We start from the raw sequence: 26,545 nt of genomic DNA, 5'->3' as shown, positions 1-26,545 counted from the left end.
TAAGACTATTTCTGGACATGTACTTTTAAAGATACCCCATTTTAAACAAGAAAGAAATACATTCCATTAAATGAAACTGCTACTTTTATTAAGCAGAAAAAGGTAAGATTTGTTGCTAATAATACTACTTATAAAACTGATGGAGAACATTATACAAAAGTAAATGCATAATTTGCACAGTTCTACATAATTTTCTTAAATTTTGGATTGATTTTTACAGCACACATTTCAATATTATGATTGTAAACTATTTAGTTTTATTATATTTTAAAATTCCATCAGAGGTCAATAAATGATTACATAATTGTTTCATTAAAACATGTTCAGCACTTCAGTCAGTATACCTTAAATTCCAAAATATATGAAGAAAAAATAAACGAAAATAAACAGGCATAAAGGGTTATGGAAGTCTCCAAACCAAAACTCCACAACTCATATTCAGTACACTTCCTATTGGTCTGTCAATCTTCCATTCTACACTGAAGCTTCCTCCTAATTAGATGGCAGATGTCTAGCCAAAATAAAGAAGTACAACACCAGGAATTTCCAGTTACGTGTATTATAAATTATTATTTCAGTGAAAAATCCTAAGAGAAAACTTACCTATTTTTCAACTGATAGTAGCTAAGCTACTCCTGTAGCTTATGGAACTGCCATTCATTCATATTCCTAGCTTAATTAGTTATAGAATGTAATATATATATATTTCAGACTAAATAATATGTTGTTAGCTTTTTGGAAATACTCGTAACTAATCATAAACCTCAGTAATCCATTCCTTGTTCTTTTGGATCAGTTAATTCCTCAAATATTGAAAGAGAAGTTTGATAAGATTACTGAAGAGCTGGCATGAAACCACAATAGGCAACTAATACATGATAGGATAATGATGACAACTGAAAGTACTACCAGAACTGGGATAGAAATGTTGATGTAAAGAAATGCATGGATAAAAGAGAGCATCTGTCAATTTTTGTGGAAATTTTTACCATATGGTATTGTGTGATTAAGTTAGGTTATGTTTCATGAGGGTAGGTCAGGTTGCTATCCAGCTGCACATATAGCAAAGATTATAAATCAGTACAATACAAAGAAAGAGCAAGAAAATTAATAACAAAAGCATAATATTCTGCTCATAAATTCATAATTTTTATAAATATGTCTCATGGAAGAACAGAAAATAATAGAATACATTCCATCCAACACTCACCAATCTGTAAGCCTTTGATCACAGAGCCAACATGTAGAGAGGATAGAAGAGAGACCAGACTCACAATTAGTAACAACAAGGAAATATAGAGAAGGATCTGACTGGTGTCCTACTAGAACTTACATGATAAAGAAACAATAAATAATTAATTGCTTTTAATACCCATTAAACACAGGAATGGCTGTTAACAATGCAATCAGTTCAAGCTGTGGTATTCCTACAACTTCTTGAAGGTTTGCATTTGTATTAATGTCACCTTATATCTACATATACAGGTTTAAAAGTTTCATGATTTGACAAGTCTAAAATGCACTACAATAAATTCATATTAAATATTCACCTCACAGTATTGAATACCTATAAAAAAAATACACTCAAACTAAAGAAAATTTCAATTTAAATCTTGCTCAGAATATTTGTTTAAAATCATTTATGCCATGTTTATAAGAAATTCTGCAACGATTTCACTTTTATTTCTTAATATCTGAAACTCTGTACACGTTTTGAAACATTCACATTCTTCCTGCTTGTAGAGTTCTAATATCAGTAATAATATTTAACACAATGCCACAGCTTTCACTACTCACATGGTGCAAATACAACAATGGATGAATCCCACAACACCCAAGCATGCTGGTTCTCAGTGCTACACGAGCAAAAGCCACAGCTATCCGAACCCATCCTAGCAGGCATGATGTTATGTATGAGTATTGCGACGTTAACTTTTAGTACAACCATCATGGTGTCTATGTGGACAACTATACCACTGCTATATTTTGTTTAAAAAACTGTGTATAAGCACACTACATTTTACAACAATGAAGTGTATAGAAATGTATATACAAACTTAATTTCTTAAGATGTTTATAATTATGAGAACAAAAAATTAGTTCTATCTTATGATGAGTAATACATCATCTGAGCAAACTTGATGGCATACAAAATGGAGAAAACACTGACACTCAAGTATGTCGGATAACTGAGACTCTGCAACTCTATCATATGTTTCTTCAGATCTATGAACCAATCCTAGAATGTGTAGCTGTTTTCAGCTAACCAACAAAGGTCAAATGGAGCATGTCTTGCAAAAAATAAAATATTACATTTTGTGTGCATAAATTTCTCTGATAGTTGTTCAAGAGTTGTAACTGTCCATGCAGAGAGCAGCAAAGTCTTTGTATCTATTTCCTGTAAGATGCACAATTCAATGCTGGACACACAAGCCACAGTTATGAAAACACAAAAATCAAAAGAAAAAATCAACACTATAAAAATACGGCCAAGACAACACTGAAAACAGACACAGCAACAGATATAATAATTTCCAGATTTCTGGGATTGTCAAAACATGCTCCACAAGCCATGTATTGTGTATCTGGTACTTATGTGTGTCTGTTTTAGGTTATAACAGAATATGAGCTGGCAACATAAAACTACACACAGAAAAAAATAATTGATGAATTCTATATGTAGGAAGTTCACACACTTGAATAGATACTAATCATGTAAATACTGTCAAATTATATATCACGTAAGACCTTACAATTAAAGTATTACTCTATATTCAGACATTTGATCATAGTATATGTAGACTGAGAGTAACTATTATAAACTTTACTAACCAGTTAGGTATGTGTATGTGTCCTACCTCTGCGTAGTGTTCTTCATTCTGCTGAAGAAGATCAACACACAGCTCTGCTAAATGGATGAGGTCTTCCAGTTTCTTATTAGGGGCAACCATCACCTCGCCACTCAAGTCATCTGCCAAACATGTACACATTCAATACATTCGTGTTACTCAACATTTTTAGCATTAAATTTATTATAGAATTACAATTGAACCTGTTATCATGGTCATCTAAATGCTATTAGTAAATTACCCAAGTTATTTACTTCAAGAAGGAATAAGTACCATTAAGATTGACTTCCAATTATTTATATATATATATATATATATATATATATATATATATATATACAGGGGAATAAAAAGTGAATGCTAACAACATAAGAGCAGAAGTGAAGTTGAGGAAATAATAGTTTTCCAGTATGAAGTTGTATGCCTTCTGGAATGTTGTGCCTTGTAGAAGTTTACCCCAATGTTTCAGAGGTGCTTGCTGTCTCCATCATCAGGCTGATGGCTCATTTCCCTGATTATGACGGCAGATAGCACCTCTGAAATGTTGGTAAACTTATACAAGACTACATGGCACAACACCCCAGAAGACAGTCATCTTCATGCTCACCACAATATTCCAGTTTAGTTGAGAATATTGCATTACAAAAATTATTTATCCTCACACGATGACAAAGAAAAAACAAGCTTACCCAATATCATACATGACTTCAGTTTTGTAATTATGCAAAATACACAATCAACAAAATAATGAATTTGTACATTAGCAAAATTCAATCTCTACTTTCTGCATAATGTTGAGTATACTCTGGAGACTAACATGTGTTATTCTGATAATGTGGAAGGTGACTGGAGTGAGAACTAAGCATATCAGATACAGGATGCTATTCTTTAGCTACAGCTGGGGAGAGGATTCATGCTCTTAAGCCTCACTTTTAGACTGTAATTAAATTATAAAAAAAAGCCTAGTGGGCAGTATGAGAGCAGTGAAGATACTTGCATACATCACATTTCTTATTGTGTTTGCCTGTGTCTTGTAGGATTTGCAACTTTCACTTGTGTGTGTAAAATTATTTACAATTTTCTGTATTGTGGTCCAGCATAATGAAACAAAACACTGTCTAGAACAGATGGAAACTGTAAAAATTATTTCAAAACCAGGCAATCTTCCTGGTTCTTCCTGTTCTCGTGGGCAATTCCTTGACGATCAAAGGTATTGGTTGCAAAATAATTTTGTGTTCAATAACTGAAACACATTTAATCATGTTTATGTTATAAAATATTGTAAATGCGTCATATTGTGATTCATAAGTATTAAAATATATTAAAAATTTTTGCCGTCAATCACAAATATAATAATGTTAAAAGATTAAAACATCAAATGATGTTTTAATCTTTTAACATTATTATATTTGTGATTGACGGCAAAAAATTTTAATATATTTTAATACATGTTTATGTTATTTACATAATTTTGTTACATTTATTTTTCTTATTTTTTATTAGTCTGTCTCTTTGTTTCATGCTGCTAGCAGCTGAATTGTACCTTGTCACATACATAGTTCTGTCTTTTCGTTTTTATGGTTTTATGGACTTTTATATCACCACGTACAGTCCATAGCATCATAACCCAGACAACCATAATCCAAATTTTCACAAATGTGAAAACGTGTGTCACATAATTCTTTGTAGTGATGTTCATCTACGTAAATTTAACATTATTTCTTTCCTTCTGCTTGTTTATGTCACAAACACTGCTTATCTTGTTATCCATGGAACAATATAGGATGATGTATTGTGTGGGATGAGCTACTGACAATGAAAATTGTTATTTGGTTAAGACAGGATCAAAACCTCTCATTATCTTGAAGTGGTCAAGGTAACATAATATATATTTTCTGTATTAACATTTTCATTAAACTGGATTTTGTAGTAAATATATTAATTGCAACATATTTACATGTGGAAGTATTTGGGAGACAAAGTTTTGGCTGATTTAACATTTTACTACAGTTGATATCTCTACCGATATTATTACACACCACAAAATCTTCATACTACAAAATTAACTATTCTTTGTTGTGAGAGGATCTATTGTTTGACTTTAATTTCACCTCAATGCTATAAATTCATACAAAAGTGCAACAAAGATGAAGTAATTCCCACATAAAATATATACACTACAAACTATGATCAAGTCATGCACAGAAATGATTATTTGATGGAGAAGATGTACTTACAAATACAGTAATTTTTAAACTAGTTTGATATAAAATAATAAAATAAACAAACTCTTGAAGTATGATTTTGCTTGAACGCCATATACCATGGAACTTACATTAAGATTTAGCTGGTAATGTGCAAGCATTCATGAAATACAATGGGATCCATGCCTCAAACAAATCAATATATAAGAAAATTCACACTTGTTGATGTTATGATGACAGATAAATTATGTTTCACGTAAGTGTATTAAAATTACTATACTTTGAAATAGTAACTACTATTTATTGTACATGTGCAAGCATGCAAGAAACCAAGACACTCAACATTTGTGGGAAGTTTCGTACCTTGAACTGTTCCTTCACCACCTTCGCTCAGACCAGTGGAAAAAAGAAATTACTTTGAACTAGGCAGTCCATTGATACTGCACAATTCAAAATGCCATGTGAATTGACTGATGAATTTTTAGTTGCCAGAAATATATTGCCTAATAAAATCTACACTGAGAGATGTGGTCTCACAGACAGAAAAAAGGTATATTAACATTTTTAAAATAAAGTTAAAACAACATACTGGCTGATATAAGTCATAAATTTTGGTTTAACTGCTATAAAAATCATTCATTCTTTATAAGCTTTATTGAAAAAATAAATTTCACTACAAAAAAAATGTGAGGCTGTTACATGAATGACTGAAACTAACCTGAATGCACTTCATATTATAACTGTGGAGTATGATAATAGAAATATGGTGCTGATATACATGTCTTCATGGTGTAATTGTAATTCTCAGTTTTAATGTTATGCAATTTAATCATACATAACCTATAGAACTCTGGTTCCAGCAGCAGCTGTCATGTTCACGTACTTAGTAAGTGCAGTCTGCCACCCTTCTGTTTAGTTCTTTACATGTTCAACTTCATTTTCTAGACTGCTTATAACCAGAACCCAAATATACAGCTGTCCTCTCAAATGCAAATCACTAGGTTTGTGTACCTTTGTATTTGAGGATTTTGGGAGGATGAAAACAACTACTTGATAGTATATATAAATGACCTAAACCTTTCATGGTGATTAAGTATAATGAATTCTTCTCAGACTGCCAGCCATATCAGGTGGTTGAAAGGTAAAAACACCAACGTTTCAAGAACCATCTTTGTCCTTGTCCTCAGCATACTGAAATTAGTACCATGAGGACGATGAAGAAGATGATTCTCAAAACGCTGGTTTCCTCAACTATCAACCACCTGACATGGCTGGTAGCCCAAGAAGAATACATTATACCTGATAATATAAAATACTTTTTTAAAAATTATATTTATATTTGGTTGAACTTTCTTTTTCTAAACTGTGACTGATCAGAACTTAAAAGTTTCAGATTTTTCCATGTGGCTGTTCAGATGTAAGATCACTTGCCATTATTTTATAATGCATGATCAATGACAAAGAACATAAATAATGTCCAATAATTTGCACTCCTATTGGCTGAAATACCTATTTCATAGGAATCTGCACATAAGTAACTACGAGCTCAAAGCAAATTACCTTCAATCTTGGCTTCAGCAGACAGACGGGTGTAGTTCACAAGTGCTGCTGTTTCAAGACATTTCTTGATCATGCTTCTTACTTCTTCAGGGGGAACTGGAGTTACTACATCCTTCATGAGTACCTGCCAACATCACACTTGAATATTACAAGAACAGACATTAAATATGAACTGTTTCTTTACTACTTCAGTAACTTGCACTCCAAGACATAATTATTCTTAATATGACCATCACCAGAGCACGGAAAGTGAGATGGCCGCAAAAGGCTACAAACTTTAGAGTGCTCTGTGCACTGACATTACAATGTACTGAAGTGAATATTTCCACACTTTTTTAGGGAACTGGTCAAACATATGGCCATAGAGATCAGGAGTACTTCTTGTATCTAGTATGAATTTGGAGCAAGAACATATTGTGAGGATGAGTTGTTTCATCAATGCTTGCAGTTATTTTCCTATGTGTATCTGCCATGCATCCAATTTAGAACTTAAAAGGAACAATTCCAAATTAACTAGTATTGGCAACAGGTATGATGGTTCTCCACACTGTTTGAATTTTCATTTGCTGTTGCTGTTCATTTATGTAAAACAAGTTATTGTAATTTTGGATCACTGTTTTACTGTGACTGAATGTGAGTGCAGAAAAAGGGGAATAAATGTACATGAGAATAATAGCAGTTTACTATTCATACAGTTTCATCATATTCTATCATTTCTAACACACACTCCACAAGAATGCCAGGATAATACTATAATGTGGGAAACAAATTCCAATGATGCTTTTAAAGCTATTATTAAATGCTGAAATTCAAACTTTACAAAATAAATAAACACTGGCACAATAAATCTGGTTTTCACTACAAGCACCCTTTCCTCTTTACTTCTGCATCACAGTAGCATACTACTAAACCATTATAATCTCAGTTAAAGCCCAGTTGTTAACCCTATAATTTGGATATTCAGGTATTTAAAGCCCCTATACCACACAAAGTTGAGTATGATGTGTATTTAATGCCATATGACTTCCAAGATATGAACAAGTTTTTAGAAAATACTCCACAATTTTTTTGAAGCTTTTAATATGCGTTACTCAACTTGCTTGAAGGGTTTAAACAGCCATCACAAAACATCTAGTAAATTAATGTTAGAACTCAAATTACAGATAAACATGCTATTTCTCACCCTTTCTAATAAGGATAATGTTGCTTTCAAAGCACCTTCAGGTCTTCCAAATGGAAAGCAGTACCTAGGAAAATGAACATGTTATTCACATGATCACAAACATAATTGAACCTGTATAATCAGTAATCAATGCACATTAAACACATTTTAAAATGAAAACAGTAAATTGAAGCTGCCCTGCTATATGCCATGGAAATACATGGGGGGCGGGGGGGGGGGGGGGGGGAGAAGAGGTATAGCTAGTACTCATTCTTGACCTCAGCATTAGATGGGGGTGAGTGATCAGCACCATGCATGCCCTGGCTGTACTTCACCCCTGGAACCAACAACATAGGTTCCACAGCCAGTCTGGATGAAAAATCCTTTGCCTTGCTGCGAATCAAGTACCAGTTGTCCAGTCCATAATCAGAATTTATAACGATTGAGCTACCCCAACTCATGGAAAACAATAAACCAGAGATTCAGAATCAAAATGGGAAAGGGTTGTCATCACAAATAAACGTAAATTATATGCAACTTAACACAAACCAGTGGAGTTCATAACAATATGAATTACAAAATATAATATACCCAATTGAATATAAGAAGTGATACATATAATATACTGAGTAACAGTTAAAGTAGCTTTTTTTAGCCCACGTTAAAACTCAAAGTATTTGTTACAAAAATGTGGAGTCCCTAATTTCTACATGTTTCCTACAGTAACACATAAATGTAAAATGTTCTTGACTTCAACACTTTAATATGAGGTAAAATTTAAAAAAAAGTTTCCTTATTTGTAAAAAATCATATAGTTAATTCAGAGACAGATCCTTTTCTTGGTAACATCACATACAATTCAACATAAGAGACAAAGAATTATCTGCAGTAATGGAAGGGAGAAGTGGCACAAATAATACTAAAAATCCTACTATATCACGTGCTCTTGAGCTATTAATAATATACATTCTTATTGATATTCTTCCTCAGTCTACATAATAGGGAATTAGTGTAAAAGTAAAGTTTGTCCCACTATATGCCATGTAGGGAAATAGTGTGTTGTCTCAAATTATCAAATGATTTTCCAGTCCACTCAAAATAGCAGAATGTTTGATTTGTTTTTGAAATAAGCAATGTTTTTACCCTCACTTTCATCTGTTCCAGTAGTCTGATCTTGTCAGCCAGTCTGTATGATTGTAGATGGCTGCTAATTTAGTCACAGGAACGATTTCCTTGTAAAAATTCAAGTATTCATTTTAAATCACCCTGATGATGAATGCAGCAAGCACCTCTGAAACGTTGCTACATTTCTACCAGACTACATGGTGCAACAACCCAGAAGACAGCTAACTTCATATGTGGCACTTAATAAGAACATCTGTTATTATGAAGACGGCTGTCTTGTGGGTTGTAGCACTGTGTATGTTTACACAAAAGATGTCATATGTACATATTCTGGTGCTGCAACATCTACATCTACCATTCAGGCTTCATCCTACATTACCTGAAATTTGTGATTTGATTTTCCAACAATATTCTCAGCCTTTCTTTGATTTCTTGGAATTTTTCTTTTTCTTCATGTGTAACTGTTCCCACTCCATCTGGTCTGAAATGGCATTGCATACACTGTGAATTCAAAGTACAAACTGACAAAACAATGCACAATGGAAGAGCTCCATATTACAAACTACACTAAACTTACTGATCAAAGACAAACATATTACAAGACGTTTCTGTTAAATCTACAACTTTAATATAATCAAGCATATGTTATAATATTCTTGTCTTTCTTTTATTTTTGCATAAGAGTTCAACATTAAATGTTAATGTTAGTAAGAAGAATTACAATGACAAAAGATGTATATTTTGTTTATAACCCAGCATTTGCCAATGTAAGAAAGAAAATAAAATAATATAGGATTTGAGACTTTCGCGGCGAGTATAATCAATAAAATCTTCTCGGGCAATCAGACGCGTTAACTTGTCAACGTAGTAAACCGACGTTTCGGGAACAAACTCTGTCCCTATCTTCAGGGTTCTGAATGGATCTTCGGAAGACCTACAATGTGCACTATACAATGTAAAAATTAACATGAAATAAGACTATCTTGTTCATTAAGAATTTTAACATGTTTACAATTGCTCAGATGAAAACAAGGATCTCTTGGTACATTGTAATTCTTCCTTCTAGAATTTGCTCTCATGAATTGTTCTAACATATACTATATTTGATTCAAAATTTATATCAATTCAGACTAAATAAGGAATCGAAATATTACAGTTGAAACAAATAGTGTTATTGAAGGACACATGCAATAATTTTACTGTTTCCTCCAGTTGTGGTAATAAACAGGTTGCGGTTTTCTGACTTGACACTGTGTAGTCTTGTAGACAAGTACAAATGAGCCACATTAAAAGCAATGCTTCAAAATGAATCATGCCTATCCAGTGTCACTACCCAGAAGACCACGACCCACTGTGAAAGCCTCAAATTTCTTTAACTTACAAATGTGTAAAACCTTGTGTGTGGTGTGTACTGTTTGCATATATATGTGCGTATGTCTGTGTGCACAAAATTTTTAAATTTTGTAATTTCTAGTGAGTCCTAATTTATATGTGAACTGAAAATGTTCAGTGTTAAGATAGAGAAGTGTACTGCTTTTGTGATAAGCATTTAGGAGTGATATTTTATTTTTCTGGAGGACAGAGACAGTAATGTGGAAAATATTTTCATCATATTACTGATGTTACTGGGATCCTTTTTCAAACCCCTTCATTACAATGGCAACACAGACTCAAAACTGGAAGGTCATTAAATCCTATAGCGATTAATATATTATAGGTTAGGTTGTTACTAATGAGGGAATTAAGGCAGTTTTTAAGATTAATCAAGTACATTTTACATTGTACACTTCAAGATTAAAAAGAGACTACTTCCAAATTAACATAGAGTGTTTTAAAGAAAGGAAATGAAATTATTTTTATTTATGAATGTAATGAAAGTTATTATATCATAGCAATAATTGTGGTTTTACAGTCATGTATAGTGTGGAAATATATGATTTCAGAAATTGTAAACAGGAGAAAAAGCACACCAAATATTCTCTTTCTCACAAAGAACCATATGATGAACATAATTCCTCATCATGTACAGCTGTTAATTCATATTATTGAATATTTAATATGTTCTGTGTTAAAAAACGATTTTCTTATAGAACCTTCCAGCTTTGTGTGATATCCAGAGGAACCACTTGGCCTTCCCTTCTGTTACTCACATGCCCATTCGTGCTTTACAATCAAACACTGAGTGTTGTGGTCCCATGCATGTGTTACTGTCAGCATGTGCAAAATGAGACTTCATCACTCACTTTACACAGTCAGTATTATAATGAACAATTTGCCTTCATGCCATAGAAGTGAGAAACAACAAACTACATGAGAAAGAGTTTTTAAAACAGAATATTTTATCTGCTATGCATGGGAATTTTGGAAAGCCAATAAATATTTTAAAAATGTATGGCAGTTAACTACACTTATACATAAATTAGCATATGTTTTATTTTTTTTATTACATTAAGTTTAAATTATGTTCAAAATAAAGGGATAAGGTGTGCATTTCAATAAAAGTCATTGAATCACTCTTAAAAAAACTAGCATAAGTTTTATTTTTGATAGTATTAGTTTTAAATGCTGTTCAAAATAAAGAGATAAGGTGATCATTTTAAAGTAAGTCAATGAATCAATCTTAAAAAAATCAACTTATAGCTTTGAGAACTAATTTCATATTTATATTTAAATAGATAACAAGTCAGAATGTTCTGAACTATAAAACAGTAAAAATTATCCTTGTAAAATAATTTCATACTCCACTGATACACATTGAAATTTCACTAAAATTTCATTCTGGGAACAAAATATGTTCGAGTTACATATTACAAGCAAAATGTTTACTTAAGTTCATTACTGAAAGCAACTGCGTGCATTTTAAAACACATGCAAAACAGCAAAAGTACTTGAAAGCTTTTAAAAGTGATGTGTTGCAAAAGAATAATAAATTATAAAATTAGTTCCAGAACAGCTTCAATTGTCATGATAAAAAAAGACAGTGTTTCAAATATTCAAGTCTATAAACTGTTCACCATTAATTCAAATTATTTACTTACAAAAAGTATAAAGCTCAAGTCAAATAATTTGTGATGTGATGTGCTGTTTGTAAGCTTATATAAGAAACAAGAGTACAATTTTATGAAAATAGATACACTTGTAGTTTTATATTTTCGAGCCTTGTAAAATGAATGTGAATAATGGAAGCTGCTGTTTATTCCATACAAAGCCTGATAGCACCACAACACTCTTCAATCACATGCAAACATCAGCACCAACCAGTGCAGAATGAAAAAAGTAGTGTTCAAGTGTTTACAAACCTGGCCACAGAGGTATCTTCAAGCACCTCCGTGCTAAGTAAAGGACGGTTAAGCATTAGAGTGGGGGACTGGCCGTTAGGTACACTGCAATGCATACCTGCAGCTTAAGCTTCGTCGTTTGAAACAACATGTTTAAATACAATGTATTCATCCCTTGTAATATACAGATGTAAACAATACAGAGTTAATGTGTGATAAAGCAACAGGAAATGTGTGTGATAACATACAATGACTGTGGAACTAAAACTTATTTCCCTCAACTAAATTACTTGTATAATACCTTTCCATATAACATGTCTGGAACTAGTAAATAAATTTAAGACACACACACACACACTACTTTCAGAAATTATAAATATTAATTTTATCCAAAATGCAATCTGATCCAGTTCAGTACGTGGATACTTGTTGCAGCAAACGTAACCAGACTTTTAGAACAGCTGATCTAAATATTTATTGTAATATGAATGTTTAAAAACACCAAGTTTATTATAAGAAAATTATTTTTAGAAAGGTTACTACAGACTGTGCCAAAAAAAAGAGCATAATAATATCCTGAATTGTTTAAAAGATTGCACATAAGTACATTCCTATCATTCTATCTTTCTGATAAGAACTTCCAAACTGGAGATGTGTAACCTCATTCTTCCAGTTTTTAAAATTCTGTCAGAAGACTAATTTATAGTGAAAACATTCCCATCAAATGTTTCAGACTTAATATTTTGCATTTTAACTATCAACTTAAAGGATAGTGCTGAACCATGATTCCTTCTACATGTAGAATAATTTTACTTGGGTACCATTCCTTACAGCTGCATTTTATCAACTTCCAGGGTATGATAAGATGACAACTAAATGTGAAGAACCCTCAACTTCTACTGAACAGTTGGTGTACCACAGACATTTACTGTAATATCCTCTGGATATGAGCCAGATCTAAAGACTACTCTAGACAATCAGTTATAACAATAAAAAAATCTTCATCCTAATTATAATCACAATCTAAATATGCTAATGAAAGTGAATTGTATATGACATAAATCATTACACAGAATACAAAACAATAATAATGTGAGTAGGATTTGAATCAGGAACCAAATAATCATTACCACTAGCAATTTATGCTTTAAAAATGAGTAATAATAACTGTGTGGATGTATAATAAATGTAAAGCTTTCATTTATAAAATCTTCTCAAGTTGTCAGCTGTGTCAAATAGATGAAACCTGCAAATGTTCTGAGGACAGAGATTGTCCTCAAAACGTTGGCAAGTCTAAGCCATTTGAAATGGCTGATAACCGTTGAAGATTTACTAATTGCATGGATGAGTTTAAGACAGCCAATGAATTAGGAGGAAGGGCATTAGACACATAAATATTTCATAGCATATTAACATTTCTACCAATTTTTATGAATAAATTTATCTATTTTTTTAGTTCCTATAACATATTTTTAAAATTGGTTACACTGATTTTACTGTCATAAAAGTTGTTTGATTTCAGGTGAAGAACATTAGTACTATTATCAGATCTCAGTCTGGTTTCATCTGAAGAGCATAAGTATTACTGAAGGATTTCAGTTTGGTTTCAGCTTAACAGGAATGGACGTATTTAGGTACCTTTCAAACCCTTGTACACTTTAATTACAGTTAAAGAAGAAGATGAAGGAAAAATATGAAAATATTGATAAAAGGAATTTAATTATGCTTTCACACCAAGTAATTAAAAGTTTAAGAACATGCCAGATTTAAGGACACACAGAAAGAAAACAAAACACCAATCACTCCCCCTGCCCCTTCACAAATAGTAAGAGGGTTGCAACAAGGACACAAGCTGTTGGCTGCAGGTTTACAGTGCTTTTGGAAATAGAGAAGCCAGAGAACTACATTAACATAATCACACAAACTTTTGACATGGACCCGACAGTAGGTTACCATGCACTGCAGGTTACAATTTACAACTTCAAATATAAATATTATTTATACTTGAAGTGACTGACACAAAACACTGCTAACAGTTAAAAGAAAATATTACTGCATACTCATATTTAAAAGAATGTAAATTCTGTAAAACATGCATTTAAAATGTGATGGAAAAGACAATAGTTGATAGGAGTTTCTGAAGAGATTGTGTTTTTTTGACTGATGTATCTGTTGTCACATAGCTCCATTCCAGAAAGTTTTCTTTTAAGAAGTTGAAGGAAAAAACAATTAGAAACAGGTGAACATGGAATATTATATGTTGTGCAAATATATGTAATTAAATGAATTGTACATCACACTTCTTAACTGTGTAATTATTTCAGTGTCTGCATAGCTAGATATGCTTACAGAAAAGAGTAATTTATCAGATATGTAATAGACAAGATCTATGAAAGATTTATAATACTACATATTAATATACATATAATGGTAAGAAAATTTAATATATATTCCCAGTAAAAAAGCTATTTTTAAGTCCCATAAAATATATTCTGCTAAAGATCATTAAATTACTCTGGATTATAAGTACCAGTCACAAGTGAGAACTGTTCTCATAAATGATGAAGTTATACACAATAAAGACATTCATTAAATTAGTAAATACATTAATCTGAACAATGTTGGCTAGAAATATATAGCCAGAATTTCAAACTGTAATAAGTCTCTATTTGAAAGATATATATATCTTATTCAGTGTTTACTCCATTTTAAACAGAGACTCACTGCATCTGTGCCTACACCATATCAACTTAATTTGGAATCAACATGAATATAAAGTAACAACTTTATGGTAACATCAATGAACTGGTACACTTCCATGATGTTTCCTTGGTAAAATTCTGTATAAATTCATGATCTAATCCATCCTAGCTGTGTCCAACTCATCATATCCGTCCAGATTTCACTACCCAAACAGTATTGGTTGGCATGTAATTAAGAAATGAATAATATTGATGATGATGGTGATAACACTGGTGGTTGTGGTGGCGATAGTGATGATGATGATGAAACATTTATTAAGTTGTTTTCTCTTATACATAGGTCTGCGTAACACAGAGTTCTTGTAGTTATAACCAAATGAAGAAACAGCAATTTTTTAATATTCCAAGACTTATTTTTTTTTAATTTAATTCCTCACAATGACATGTCACTGTAGATATCTGGATAAATTTTTGGAAAAAATATGAAGTCAGTGACATTAATCAAATTTCCAAGCCACTACTTTAGAAAACAATACTAAACTGCTAAAGAGCAAGAATAAAGTCAAGAACTGAATTGTGCTCTGAATGCATGGGTTAAGCCCCTTCTGCAGTGAGCCCCTATATATCTCAGATACATGGAAACAGAAACAAACACATTGCAATACACAAACGGTGTAGTACCCACCTGTTGCCATGTACATGGCTAGCACAGAAGGCAAAGCTGAAATGGATGAGTGTTGGATCTATCATGATGCCCTTCTCAGCTCTGTCCAGTAAGTCACTGAGATAACAGAGGTGGCGGTAACAACCCCGTACTCCATACCTTGCACAGTACTCGTCCAGTACAAACACTTGTCCTGGACTAAACCAGCCCTGTACAAACATCACCTTCATCATCCAGCAGAACAGAATGTTATTTCTGAAAATTTAAACTAAATTTGAACAGTACTTCAGAAATGCTTTTTAAATTCAAATTATACTCCTGAAACAGTCTTAAAATTTTATAAAACTACGACAATTCCAACGCTAACCTATGGGTCAGAATTATGGGTCCTAACAGCAAGGCTACAAAGAAGAACAGAGATGTGGCTGCTACGACCTCTGGTGGGTTATACACTTCTAGATCACCAGCGAAATGAAGACATCAGCCAACAACTTAACATCCCAAATGTTACGGACACCATAAATGATTATATAAACTCCTGGTACCACCATGTCTCTTGAATGAACAACAATCGCATCCCATAAAAAATAATGAGATACCAGGCTAAAGGAAAATGCAAGAAAGGAAGACATGAAAAGATGGAGAGAAAAAATAAGTCTGGAGACAGAACAGGCTTAATAGCCTAAACCGTGCAGTTCATGATGATGATGATTATTCTCCTTAATGTTTTCAAGGTAAGTATTGGTCAAACATCAAAACTCTTCATTTAATTTATATTAATAAGAATTATGCAAATTTTTAAGAAGACTGGATTGTCTTCTGAGATGTTGTGCTGTGTAGCGTGGTAAAAGTTTGCAAACATTTCAGAGGCGGTTCCTGTTTCCATCATCAGCTTCTACCATACATCCTGACATCCTCATAATCAGTGATATAAGAACCTGGAATTTTACCTAAATAAACTTTGTTCATAAATCAATTAATTTAATTATTTTCTGGGTGGTGGACAAAACCGAATATTTAATTTGAAAGAGCATTAGATTCAGTTTTAGGACAATAATTCAAATTGTAGAAGTGAAAGCTGCTTTAATTACAAGATACACAGAGTTTGTGTTCCACTGTAGTGCTACAACTCGAGAAATGTTGCAGCGTGCAGCTACATTCAGCATTACCTTAGTTCACATCATATTTACACAGAAAACTTTCAGTTATTCATGGCAAAAAGGGAGATACTGGTGTGAATATTCAAAGCAGTGAATAATCTGAAAAATAATGCTACATATTGATGTTTGTCTTCTGGGTTGTAACACACATTGTATTATATAATTTACTTTGACAATGACCTTACTTTTGATGATTGTAAGTCATTATGTAAGTAAGTAAGCCCATATGTCACAGAATAGTATATTATCTTGTTCCAAATAAACAAGTAATCTTTCAGTTTCTTCAAGCACAGCTACATGGCTATTTTGTTTATGTGATTAACACCTTCTTCATCCTCAGTTTCTTCTATTTCAATTGGCTCATTTTGTTAGTCAGTAACAAATAACCATTTACTTTAGTCTTTGAGTTACTGTTCAATGGCGTGCATCCATTTTCTTTACTGTCTGTAAATATTTATTACCATGAGTTTTATGGTAAATGGCTCTACCATGTCCAATGCCTCTGTTATTTTTATATGGCATCTAACAGTGTAAACTACATGTCGTGTAAAGTCAGCAATCACTGATTGCAAAATGCATCTCAGTAAAGTACGAAAATGTGCAAATTTTAGTGAAGTGATTCACGCATTAAAAAGTTCACAAAAGATGAAGTTTGAAGGAAGAAGCTTACAGTCCACAGAGTGTACAAGTGAACCACTTTAATACCTGACCAGATGAGTTGAGAAATGGCATTTCTGAAAGTACTTCAGTTAATTTGAAAATTGAGAGCTATTAAGCATGAATCTTAAGTGTAATCTGACTACTGCAAAGTGGAAATATTAAATAATGAAAATAATGCTTTTAAATAACAGAATAAGGTCATTCCACAGATAAAAAATCCATATTTCTACTTTTAGTGTTAAAAGTCACATGATCACTTCATGAGCAAAGGAAGTACATAATATAAAATAAATGGAAGCAAGTCTAAATTAAACACCTCACAAATGTAAAAAGCAAAACACTCAGCTCCTCTATCAGTTATAAGTTTCGACTGACACTAATACTCATTACGAAATAAGTAAATTTAGCTACAAGAACTGCTGGATGGTAGTCATGAGGCAAGAGAATTACATGACACATCTTTTATGACTCTACATATATCACTTCATAGTGCTCTAAGGAAACACTGGTTCAGCCATGAATATGCTTTAAAATTAGTGATACAGTCAGATGAATCAATTTATTAATGCACCAAACTGTCATATTTTAAAGTGATGTATTGCTAGTTACAATATATTACCATACCAGAGAACAATATGGGTCATTAAGTCTGTAATCCAATGTCAATGTTTGTAGCATTTTGAAGAGGGAGGCATGGTCAAATTTACATGGGTCAGCTGATATGAATTCCTCCATCCCATGTTTCCTTGCCCTGTCAGCATCTGTAAATAAGAAAAGCAAACAAATAAAGTTTGTACATTTAACAACACTGGTTAACACAATGGCCAACAACAGGAGTTTATCCATACTACAACCAGTACTGACATTTCAGCAAAATATTTTACACATCCATCAACACCAGACTGTGAAGTGAAAAGCTGGTATTACGCTGCCCAATTTATGACAGTATTTTATACCCTATTCCTCCAACAAATTTAATATTATATGAATATTTTTTACCGCCTTGTATTTTGGAAATTGTGGAATTCTTGCCAGCTGGTGTTACAGGTGGAGTTGGTTTGTGGGACTGTCCTGTGGCTCGGTACATTGCCATTACCCACAAGTGGCATTCATTTTCATCATCACATGCATACAAGATACTGTCTCCTTCCTTCACAGCATTGAAGAAGAAGCGACCTCCTTCCAAGTCTGTTAACAGGAAAGTGAGAATAAAATTCAAAATAAAAAATAAATAAAAATAAAAAAAGGAAAGAAAAAGTATATGAAAAAATCCCTCTTTTACATTTTAATTTCTGTTCATTTTTACATTTCTCAATGAGATGAATCACTATGCTCAACCGAGTTTGTAACAGAAAGAAATAATCAGGAATAAAAATAAAATTTTTCTACAATGTACTAGTACTATTACACGTACTTGCATTAGTACACACAGACATCAACAGCATTGCAACAAATTATATAAAAATATTCTTACTGAAATGAGATTAATGAAAAGTAAATTCAATAAGAACTGACATGTCTCTTGCAAATGTAATGCAAACCAAATACTAGCACCTGCCTTCATGTACAGTGCAAGCTGGAAGCATTGAAATGATTAATATACAATTATTTCTCTTACTCAGATATTCAGAAGTTTGATGTGATCCTGGGAGGACTGAAGAAAACAAAGAAACTACCTCAGTCAGGCTAGCAGGCCTCCATGCATAGAATTTAAACTGGGACCTCCTTAATATAAGGCAGCAATGCAAATCACTCGGCTGTGACATTCAGTTCAAAGTGACATCACATGCTTAAATTAATGACATAAACTATGCAAACATAAAGTTAAATAAATACTGGCGGTAAAAATACCTATTTTTATATCTAAGAGAAACTTACCCATTCCAACCATAAGATTTGCTGGAAGAAAGGAGCATATTTTAATAACTGTTTGTAACATTATGATCTGTGAATACGGTACAATATTACAATGTAAGTAAATTTAACTTTAGTATAACACCAACTCCTAATTTAAAAACAGGAAAATTTTATGCAAGTGTTAGAATTAAAATTCTCTCCTTAGAAATAACCCAAGAAATATTAAAATTTGACTAGTTTCTTCAAATAATCTTACTTGTTTGCAGCATGGAATTTATGATTGTTGATGAAGACACTACTATCTGCATTGCTAATTACTTATTTAAGCCTTTAGCTCCAGTACTTATGAAGTATGAAACCATAAGTTATATAGTTTTCTCTGAATTTACCACATAGCAAGAAAAATATATATCTTTAACCCTCAAAGAATGCATCCATCTCCTTAAATATTTAATATGGAAATATTCTGTACCATTAAAATCCCAAAGGGATAGCAGACCTACGTTTTTCTCATTTCCGTGGCGTCAATTTGTGATCCATACTTCTGTGAATACCACACACTAAATAACATTAAAATGAAAAATCATCAAATATTTTGTTAATATTTTTCTGGGTTCTGACACAATGTGGTCCCACATGTAGATACCTAAATGGGTTTAAAATGGATGCAGTACATTTCTTTGAAACACTGGTATCTACCTACAAGTGTATATGGTGCCACAAGCCAGAAAAACAACAAACACCTTCACCACAATGAGAACCTCAAATCACACAACAAATATTTTACCAGAAGTTTATTTCAGTAATAAAATTCATTGATATTTTCCATACAATCACTGACACACAGAAGGCAATACTGTAAACAATCCTTACCACTGGCAGGCTCAATGTAATCCACTGTGTACCCATCCAACTGCATCATTTCTGAAGGCTCAGACTTCTTCTCTTTATAACTACACATAGCAAACGTATATTGTGATACTTGCACCAGAACATAGTACCGCTTCTTCCATTTTTTCCACACTGCTTTTCCAATTGCATAAAGGTATCTGAAATAAGCACAACTTTCTAGCATACATAATAATACATTACTCGGAGTGATGTTCAACGCCTTTGAATTCTTTGTTATGCCATCCCACACAGTAACTGTTGTACACTCTTTCTTGAAAACATCAGCAAGGGCCTCTGAAACAATGGTGAACTTCTACAAGACTACATGGCACTACAACCCAGAAGACATCCATCTTCATACTCGCCACTCTGAACCCTAAAATCCTATTTTAATTTCTTGTAATGTGCTTAACGGTAAAGAAATATATATGAATGTAACATTCTACAGAATATGGCCATTTAGACTATTTTTAAGTGAATTGCATCAGGTATGCAAGATACTTAGTATGGAGAAGAAAAGACACATGTGGTTACAATGAAAGAGTCTTAGTCATTTGGGTGGAGAATCTTAAAAATGGTTTTACCAACATTTGAAACAAAGATGATATATAAAAAAGTCACATCTATGAATACAATTTACTTACCCACAGTGTTTCATATTCAGAGGCTTGTCCATTCTGCAAGCAATTTTTATCCGTAAGTCTTGATCTGCACAGTTCTTTGGAACAACCATTTTGTGCCACTCAGGAACCTGCAAGAAACAATGGAATAAATAAAAAGATAAATGTACTCAATACAGTATCAAACAAACATTCTTATGCAAGTGGCTCATCTTGCTTCCTGCTGGAAGTGTTACAGATAAAACAGATTACAAAAGCAAATGATTCAACAAGAAGGCTTCTCCCTATATTGCATTTCTGTAGTACTTTGCATCCAGTTGCCACACACTTCATTTTATTACATCCAAAACAGTAAAGTAAAGTAAAGTTTGTCCCACTATACGCCATGTAGGCGTTTGGGGAGAGAGGAGGTATAGCTCTTCCCTTCCTTGACCTCGGCACTAGATGGGGGTGAGTGGTCAGCATCGCGCCCCGGTCGGCTTTACCCCCGGGAAAGGACCCCGGTACCCATTGGGCCCCAGAGCCGGTCTGGACGCAGAGGCTAGAGGAAAAATCCTCTGTCGGGGATCGAACCCCGGCCGTCCAGCCCGTAGCTAGTCACTATACTGACTGAGCTACCCCGGCTCATACATCCAAAACAGTGCTCTCTAATATTTCCAGTAACTTATATCCAAACACACATTATAACAGAACTGGGTGTACAACTCTGCTTTGTAAGGTACTGAAGAATATAAAGGAGTTTGAAGTCCTAGGTAGAGGTAGGGAATAAAAGCAAATTGTGAGAATTCGGGTTCTCACAGAAGCAAGTGTGAAAATGGTTGTCTTGTGGGTTGTTGCACTGTGTAGTTTGTTAGAAATTTACCAGTGTTTTACAGGTGACTGCTGCCTCCATCATCAAAGTCATCACTGGTGGGATAATGGAGGCATCAAGCACCTCTGAAACATCAGTAAACTACTAACAAACTACACAGTGCAACAACCCAGAAGACAACCATTTTTATAAAAGCAAATTATTTATGCTTTAAAGACAGTATTAAAATTAGATTAATGATAACTGCACAGTACCTTTGATGACAGTGGTGTTGGTCTGAGTATCACTTTACCCAACTCTTTGTCTTCCAGAGCCAGCATGCCAGGATTTTCTGTATATAATTTCACTTTAACAGCTGGCAATGGATGAGTTGATGAGAAGTCACCCTGAGTATCCCACCTAAGAAATAGGTATTGGCTGATATCAGGGCTATATTACAGTTACTTTCACTAATTAAAATATGCTGTAAATTAATTGGGACTTACCTTTATTGTAAAACTTTGTGTATAGTACTGGGAAAAGTGTCTAAAGTTTTTTAAATTTTTAACTTCAAAACTACTCATTGGGTTTTGATTAAATTTCATACTGGTGGTTCACACTAAATGTAAGTGGCAAATTTTATTGTTTTCCCTAGTGATGCAATATGCATGCTTATTCCAAAATATTATCTTCAGATTTTTCTGGATGGAATATGGAAAGCCAAATAAAAAGTAGTGTTTAGTTAGGACAAGTATTTTCAGATCTAGACCGAAATTGGGAACATCCACAATATGAATAATAAGATATACCATAATGTATTGTTTGGAAATATAAGGGATATCTGTTTATTTTTTCAAAGAAGTGTCGAAGGGTGCTAGAAGGGTAAGAAAGTCTTTGGGTATTACAGACCTCAAGAGATAAAACATAATAACGCAGGACTGAACTTTTAAGCAATAGTCTGATTGCATAAACCTGGTGGAAAGATCTACACTGAATAATACTTACATTGGTTTGGAGGCTTCGGCTTGATCTGTTTGCAACTTCTCTCCTCCCTCTACTTCCATAGTACAATATACAATTCTGTTTGGAGCCAGAGACTTCAAACCTTTCACTTCCATTACAACCACCTGAAGGACAGAAAGGACTGCACAATATCAAACTGAATACATGTTTTATTTATTTTGCCCTTATTTAACAATGCTGTCAATAGCCCAGACCATACAGCATCGATGATAGGATGATTAATAGATCATGATCAATGCATTATTTTTGCTTCATTGATGAAGCTAGAAGTGCAAGGGAAGCAGGTATTTCCTTCATATTTCTTGAATATGTTGTCCAATGACATTCCAATTTAAAGATTCTGTGTCTGAATCTGACTGCGGACAAACAATTTTATTTGCAAAAAGTAAACACTTCACAAACATTCTTGTTTCTTAAAGTACACTGATTGCTTAAGCAAAATATTAATTAGTACATTAGCCCTTAAAAGGGCAGACTTCAAGACCTGGTATCTTTAATAAGATGTTCAAAATCCCTGATCTTGAGCCATGAATCTCATTCAATAAAACTTCATTAGGAATTGTTCATTAATTGAATTAAGAATAATACATAAGCATTCATTTGTTCTTGGGAAAATGACTTTGAATCTTTGTTTTGACTCACCTCCAGTTGGAAAGTCAGAACAACGTCCAACTTGGTCAGTTGAGTGTCACTGTCCGCTGAATCTCCTTCCAGCTTGCCCATTGATCCTTGTGATCTGTCATTATATAAAGCCATTAATTGAAGCGATGTCTTGCTCTGACTTCAGACTGCAGCCAGGCTGAGGTGACATGGAGTCAACACGCACTTCACACTTATGCACTTGCATAATTTTTCGACAACACATGGAAATAAAACTAAGCTTTCCCTCTTGATGCAAAACAGAAGAAAGAAACTAAAATATTTAAAACCTTGATATGCAAAATATTAATTTAACTGAACCTCCCAAAACATAACTCAACTAAATGAAGCCGGAGAGTTCATATGCAACTTGTGCTTAAGAAGGTGATCAAAATTCATCCAACTTTAAGAAGTCCAATACAAATGCAAAAGAAATAAATATTGCACTGTAATATAACTAAAGAAATACTACAGCAGATTATGCTACTAATGTGAATGCATTAAAATAAATAAAACTGCAGTGATTTCAATAGAACAAAATGGATTAAAATGCAAAAAATAAAGAAATGTTGCTAAAGCACTACCTGCCTTAAGACAGAGCTTCTCCTTCGACTATGGACAGCAAAAGAGAGAGTATCACTGTATTAGTTGACAACCAATGAAAACAACCAAATATGTTGCTATCATCCAATGCTTTGCAACATTTCTCAAGTAGGTACAACTTAATTAAAATTACTTATTACATACATAATCTCTTCCAATAAATATAATGACAAAATTAATTTGGAAATATCCACATTTTATAATTACTATGTACCATTAATAATCCACAATCAGGGCTTTCAATTTAAATTATGACAATGCAATCAGCTATTGCCAAACACATTAATATTAATCTTTAGAATAATTTTGTTGAAAATATGACTGTGGGCACATATCTCCAACTGTTAGGAACAAAAATATTTAACAGCCATATTACAAGTCATGCTCCATACTATCAAACATAATTCATATATCTAGAACAGAAACAAATCTATATACTCAGCAAACAGAATATATCAGGCAACCTATATAAATTAAAGTAAACATTTACAAGTACACCTCAATGCAAATGCACAAAAGTTACCATTGCATCTATTTAAAATCAATAAACGTATTGGAGAAAGAATCAGATGCACTATCACATAATATAAAACCTCTTTCTACCTCCCACACTCAACAAATTTGCCTGGAAAAAGTATAGGTTAGCAGCAAACATAACACATAACATAGCTGAAACCATGCCAAGAAAAATTATATAAAAGCTTACATGACTATGAATGGATTATCAATCATTTATTACTGTTAAAAAGTTATAATAGTAGGCATCTTCGTTAGAAACCTCAACTTAATTTCCCCAATAGTACAAGCTACCAACAGAACTATAATTAAAATTCAAAACTGAAAATCATAAAGTAAAATGTGGAACTTGTAGTTTGGATTATAATAGATGTTTCTTTTGATCAAGAAAAAACATAAAATAAATAAGGTTTATGATTATTAAATTAAAGAGAACTGAAATCTCATGTGTATATTGCTTCTCAAGAGGACTGACAATTCAGTTTTACTGTTATAAAGTGATGTTGTAGTAACAAAATGTTTACTTGCTGTATAGCTTTCTTCTAGTTTGTAACACCTACATTAAATCATTCCGATTTTTAAAATAAAAATATCTTTCAGTAATTATTTTATGACACATACATGTGCACATACTCACATGGAGGGACAGATACCACATACATTTAATGTGGCATTAATATTAATAAAACACCGACATTCAAGGGCAAAATAAGGAAAGAACTTGTAAATTATATTTTTTACATGAATGTAGTGTGAATACGAGTATGATGTGAACACACGACACACAAACAAAAACAGCCACACACGTATAACAGCACATGTAAACTATCGCCTATCAAACATGTTAAAACTTGGAACTGTTACGGGATTCTTGAGGACGATTTTCAGACATTTGCCTCTGCTAGAAGTGCTTTCTAAAATTGAAATATTCCCTTTAAATTCATGAAGACGACAGACTTCCGTGGTCGTTCATGCTTTGATAGCTTGCACTGACATGACTGCTCAATTAGTGTGCCATGTGCAATGATGGTAGACAATATTCCTATATACTATATGGTAGAATGACAAAATAATGGCACGTCTGCAATTATAAAAGTATCAAATATTGCTACTTCTGTGAAATTTACATTTCAAAACTTACATAATGAGGCACCTCTTAATTTGTATTCTTCACCAAATATTGCTGGATGATCAAATCAAAGAGGATGTGAAGGACAAGGCTTGTAGAACACACTATTTTGATGAGACATGCAGAATAAATCTCAGCTGGACAGTATAAAGGGAAGAGACCACGTGGAAGACAGAAGGATAATATTAAAATTAACTTTAAATTTGGAGGGTATGTGGGTGTGGACTGGATTAATCTGGATCAGGATACTAAGGCTTTTGTTAACACAGTAATAAATCTTAATATTCCATAGAAGCTGGAATTTCTTGACTAGCCGAGTCACATCAGATTCTCAAGATGATTTCCCTTTCTTGGAGTTAATTAACTGTCCTTCCCATACCACTCACAATGTACAAAAATAAACAACCCTATTAAAGTCTGTGACACACACTAACTCAATGTAGCAGAGTTATTGAGAAGCTGACAGTCGCTCAGCCAGTCAAGAACTTCTTCACCTTGTTTGGAACCTGTGACACCCACACAGAATAACAATTATTCGTTCTTAAACTTAATTAGTAAGACTGATCTTATTGCAAATTAATGCATAACAGTACTAAGACAGCTTATAGAAAGCATTTTAAATCTGTAATCTTCTTTAATCAGATCCTGCCTACACATGTGTGATTTATCATCTTTCAAATTTAGATGTTTTATATTATTGTGGTTAATTTGTCTCCATTCATTAATTCCATTGTTAAATAAAGCCATGCTGTGTAAAGCACTAGCCACATCCCAATCATGCTTAAGGAAGTAATACTGGGTTATTAAAGTTTAAGGAATGGTAATGCTATGTATTTTAGAAACATATGGTAATGCATTATTTTGTCACTGATTGGATTCAGTGAATAAATGCCAGTTTTTATAATCACTGACAAATTCCTCTTCAATTTTCTTGTAGCAAAATAGAATTACACTAAATTAAACCACATACTTCATTAAAAAAAGAATTTAGTGCCTGCTGGCAACAAGATAATTTATACAACACTGATAAACATGAAAACCTATTCTACTGTAAAAATATAAAGAGAAGTAAACAACTTCTGAATAAAACATTAACATATTAAAGAACTGCCA

At 33.0% G+C, this 26,545-nt stretch overlaps 1 protein-coding gene across 15 annotated transcripts in view; it reads right to left on the bottom strand.

The window, feature by feature from the left end:
* The window catches only part of Cadps (calcium-dependent secretion activator 1), a 103,599-nt gene that overhangs the window by 15,805 nt on the left and 61,249 nt on the right, over positions 1 to 26,545 (bottom strand). For 5 of the 15 annotated variants that reach the window (XM_087355996.1, XM_087355994.1, XM_087355998.1 and 2 more), the window contains 16 exons: positions 23,773 to 23,796; positions 23,188 to 23,281; positions 22,528 to 22,649; positions 21,798 to 21,942; positions 20,757 to 20,863; positions 20,095 to 20,270; positions 19,243 to 19,263; positions 18,364 to 18,552; positions 17,989 to 18,125; positions 15,566 to 15,753; positions 12,200 to 12,283; positions 9,280 to 9,381; positions 7,797 to 7,860; positions 6,615 to 6,737; positions 5,417 to 5,450; positions 2,859 to 2,971 (listed from right to left, as the gene is read on the bottom strand). In XM_087355996.1, coding sequence (XP_087212122.1) covers positions 2,859 to 2,971; positions 5,417 to 5,450; positions 6,615 to 6,737; positions 7,797 to 7,860; positions 9,280 to 9,381; positions 12,200 to 12,283; positions 15,566 to 15,753; positions 17,989 to 18,125; positions 18,364 to 18,552; positions 19,243 to 19,263; positions 20,095 to 20,270; positions 20,757 to 20,863; positions 21,798 to 21,942; positions 22,528 to 22,649; positions 23,188 to 23,281; positions 23,773 to 23,796 — 1,723 coding nt within the window. Of the gene's footprint in view, positions 1 to 2,858; positions 2,972 to 5,416; positions 5,451 to 6,613; positions 6,738 to 7,796; positions 7,861 to 9,279; positions 9,382 to 12,199; positions 12,284 to 15,565; positions 15,754 to 17,988; positions 18,126 to 18,363; positions 18,553 to 19,242; positions 19,264 to 20,094; positions 20,271 to 20,756; positions 20,864 to 21,797; positions 21,943 to 22,527; positions 22,650 to 23,187; positions 23,282 to 23,772; positions 23,797 to 26,545 lie in introns of all 15 variants that reach the window. The other 10 variants (XM_087355999.1, XM_087356002.1, XM_022071494.2 and 7 more) reach the window with 10 other exon arrangements.

The sequence above is a fragment of the Zootermopsis nevadensis genome, unplaced genomic scaffold, assembly GCF_977971745.1.
Source record: "Zootermopsis nevadensis isolate Lab colony 2312 unplaced genomic scaffold, Znev_1.0 Znev_ptg000025l, whole genome shotgun sequence".
In the NCBI taxonomy this organism is placed as follows: Eukaryota; Metazoa; Arthropoda; class Insecta; order Blattodea; family Termopsidae; genus Zootermopsis; species Zootermopsis nevadensis.
This window is presented reverse-complemented; position numbering and strand designations above follow the sequence as displayed.